This window comes from Amphimedon queenslandica, unplaced genomic scaffold, assembly GCF_000090795.2.
Source record: "Amphimedon queenslandica unplaced genomic scaffold, v1.1 AMPQUscaffold_13031, whole genome shotgun sequence".
Classification (NCBI taxonomy): domain Eukaryota; kingdom Metazoa; phylum Porifera; class Demospongiae; order Haplosclerida; family Niphatidae; genus Amphimedon; species Amphimedon queenslandica.
In genome coordinates, this window is record NW_003546733.1 from 67,075 (window position 1) to 70,393 (window position 3,319).

The following is a 3,319-nucleotide window of genomic DNA, read 5'->3' on the forward strand; positions in this document are numbered from 1 at the left end:
GGATTAAATGCCCAAAAGTATCACCTCCAAGATACGGAAAGGTGTATGCCAGTGGAAATTATCCAGGATCTTATTTACGCTATGACTGCATATACGGATATAGTCTCAGTGGTCCCAGCAAACGTGTGTGCCTTCCAAGTGGTCATTGGGATGGCAAAGAGCCCAAGTGTGTGAAGGATGAGTATGAATATGGCCACCCACAAAAATACCATTACGATGACAATGATGGATATTAAACAGTGATGAGTATTAAAGGACAATAAATATTTTGCTGTATATTATTATGATGTAACTTGACTTAAAATAAAATTATTGTTAAATATACAAATTCAATAGATAATTAAAGACGTAATTCACAAAAAACAAATATAATGCATGCATAGACAACTTTAGATTAAAACAATTGCTTACATAATTATCAAATCACTGAGATTAGTGCAGTGCGGTACAGTGTCACTTGTCAGTGTCATGGACTACTAATATAGTCTTTCCAAGCTTTCCATCTTGAAAGTTGAAATAGATCTACTAATATTAGGAATAAATCAAGAGTTGCAAATAAAATAGCATACTTCTCTACTAGCTACAACAATCAAATCATGATGAAATCAAAATGAACGAGATCAATTCATGATCATTGATACAATCAATGCTAAATTCCGTATATTATAAACTACAGTGGAACCTCGCTATTCCGAACCCCTGAAATGCGGAAACCTTCCTTTACCGGACAATAAGTTCAGGCACCGATCGAAATTTAGACTTCCTCCATGTAAATTGACCCCTTATTTCCGGACGCCTCGTTATTCCGTAAAGCGGACGGATTTTATTGGACGAAATAACCAATTACTCTTATTATTCCGTACAGTGGGCGGGGCAACAATTAATTAATAAAACTAATCACATTAATACAACTCGTAATAATGTATAATATTATCTAGTACAATAATCTTGCAACTCAAGCGTTACTTGCGTCTTTATCATCATTATCCAAATTCATTCTCCTCATCTTTTCAATATATTTCTTAGCACCACATAAACGGTAAATGCATGGTACTTCTAGCCCATACCCTCCACCTCTATTTAGTTTTGATCCTGTGATTTCAGCTGTTCCGGTATTGCCACCTCTGTTCAAGAAATGGGAAAGTGTAGGAGCTAAATTGTAAGGAACGTGTCCGACAACGGCGTCGCTCTTAACCACAGCAACAGCGAGATTGTCTTTAATATTCTCTGGCTCTCTTCTTAGCTCAAGTATTTCCCCAATTTGAGGAGTCCAGAAGTCTTGGTAAGCGTGATATCCCCTCACAAATGAAGTGATAGTTAACTGTTCCATTCTCGCTTCCATTTTGGATTCACTGGTGATCACGCGAGACACACGTGCGCACATGCTTGTAGCAGCTGGTTTAGTAAGTCAGTTTGCTCACTTTGTAATTATTGTTTGCTGTAAAAATGTCAACAACCAAGAAAAGGAATGACCTGTCATTACAACTAAAGTATGAAGTGATCCAGAGGGCAGAGAAAGAGCCAAAAATTGGTGTAAGGAGACTTGCAGACATTTTCAGCTGCGGGAAAACACAAATCAGTTGTATCTTAAGAGATAAAGAAAGAATTAAAGATCTTTACGAGTCCAATAGTAATGGTGGTTTGTGTCAAGTTAGAAAAAGAATTCGTACTTCAGAATATTCGGACGTAAATGACTCCCTTTATCAGTGGTACCAGCTAGCTGTCAAGAGAAACCTGTATCCTGATGGAAGCTTATTGGCAGAGAAGGCCAGATTAATTGCAGCTCACCTGGGGCACAATGATTTCAAGGCCTCAAACGGCTGGTTACATCGATGGAAAAGTAGGCATAACATTAAGCAGAGAACAGTCAGTGGTGAGTCTGGAGAAGTTAACACACTAACAGAGGAATCATGGAAGGAGAGAATCCCTGAATTAGTCCAAGGTTATAAAGCAGAAGATATTTGTAACATTGATGAAACTGGATGTTTTTGGCGAGCATTGCCTGATAAGGGATTGGCACAAGCAAAGAAAGACTGCAAGGGGGGGGAAGAAAAGCAAGAATAGGGTTACAGTGGCATTCATTGTCAATGCGGCTGGCAAAGCAGAGACGCTTCCGATTGTTATAGGGAGTTCAGCAAACCCACGATGTTTTAAAAAAATCAAAAAAGATAAGCTTCCAGTACTGTACTTTAGTCAGGCCAAATCATGGATGACTGGGGAGATACTTAATCAAGTACTGAAGTCCCTCAACTCAAAGCTCAAGGCTCAAAGTAGATCGATTCTTTTGCTGATGGACAATGCTGGGTGCCATCCCAATGACATATCCGAGAAATTCAGCCAAATTAAAGTGGTTTTCTTGCCGCCTAACACTACTTCTAAACTCCAACCGCTGGACTTAGGAATCATCATGGCCTTTAAGATCTATTACCGCAAATTGCTAATGCAGTATATTCTTGCCAAGATTGATTCAGAGTCCTCCAATACTGCCCATGACATTGCTAAAGGGATCACTATACTTCAAGCTATAAGATGGATTTCTCAGGCATGGGGACAAGTTCAAGAAGAGACAATAAAGAAGTGTTTTAGAAAGGCAGGAATCCTAGTTGCGAATCTATCTGATATTGTTGCAAGAAGTACTTTAGATCCGTTTAGTGACCTTGATGATGACAATGATGAATCTGCAGGACGACTTCAGGAATTGCCTACTGCATTAGTTCGCCATGATCCCTCCCATGACACAGAAATGGATGATCTCATTACTCGCTTGCATTTGGATGGCTCTTGCTCCAGCAAAGATCTCTTATTAGCAGATGACAACATTGCTATTTGTGAAGAATTTAATAACGATAACTGGGAAGAAGAATTCCTGTCTGGGATTGATATAGGACAGTCTGCTTCAAAGGCAAGACGCGTTGATGATGACCAGGACGTCCAGGAGGATGAAGACCCAGTAGATGAAGAGCCAGATCAAGTTACTCCTCCAGTGATAAAGGAAATGACTGAAGCTATAAACAAGTTAGAAGACATAGTGCATTTTTTGGAATTTAATGGCTACACTGAGGAAGCAACAGAAGGAATGTCTTTTCTGAGTAAACTCAATATTACTTATGTCTCAGGCGTATCAAAAGGCAGGCAAACTGAGGTTACTGATTACTTCATGATAGACTAGAACTGTGTGTATGTATGGATATTGGCATGTGATAACATTATATGATAGTTATCATTATCAATTGAAATTAGAGTTAAGTTTTTAAAAAATTGATAAAAAAACAGGAGAAGGGTTATAATGAGCATTAATTTGACTATTATGAGTGTTACG

General features: G+C 38.6%; 2 protein-coding genes and 1 long non-coding RNA gene across 3 annotated transcripts; 2 read left to right on the top strand and 1 right to left on the bottom strand.

Moving 5' to 3' along the window:
• Positions 1 to 167: 167 nt before the first annotated feature.
• LOC109585639 (uncharacterized) lies at positions 168 to 637 on the bottom strand. The gene is made up of 2 exons (XR_002186577.1): positions 570 to 637; positions 168 to 525 (listed from the first exon to the last, which is right to left on the bottom strand). It is a non-coding gene; the product is annotated as an uncharacterized LOC109585639 (long non-coding RNA).
• An 809-nt stretch (positions 638 to 1,446) lies between these two features.
• On the top strand, positions 1,447 to 2,064 carry LOC105314263 (tigger transposable element-derived protein 4-like). Its single transcript, XM_011408337.1, has one exon. The coding sequence runs from the start codon at positions 1,447 to 1,449 to the stop codon at positions 2,062 to 2,064; it is 618 nt and encodes a 205-aa protein (XP_011406639.1).
• Positions 2,065 to 2,209: 145 nt separating this feature from the next.
• Positions 2,210 to 3,169, top strand: LOC100638564 (uncharacterized). The gene has a single exon (XM_011408338.1). It carries the CDS (start codon positions 2,210 to 2,212, stop codon positions 3,167 to 3,169), a length of 960 nt encoding a protein of 319 aa, XP_011406640.1.
• Positions 3,170 to 3,319: the final 150 nt, after the last annotated feature.

Bases quoted from the DNA above. Each gene is read 5' to 3' on its own strand.
- LOC105314263 (XM_011408337.1), top strand. From the start codon at position 1,447: ATGTCAACAACCAAGAAAAGGAATGACCTGTCATTACAACTAAAGTAT.
- LOC100638564 (XM_011408338.1), top strand. From the start codon at position 2,210: ATGACTGGGGAGATACTTAATCAAGTACTGAAGTCCCTCAACTCAAAG.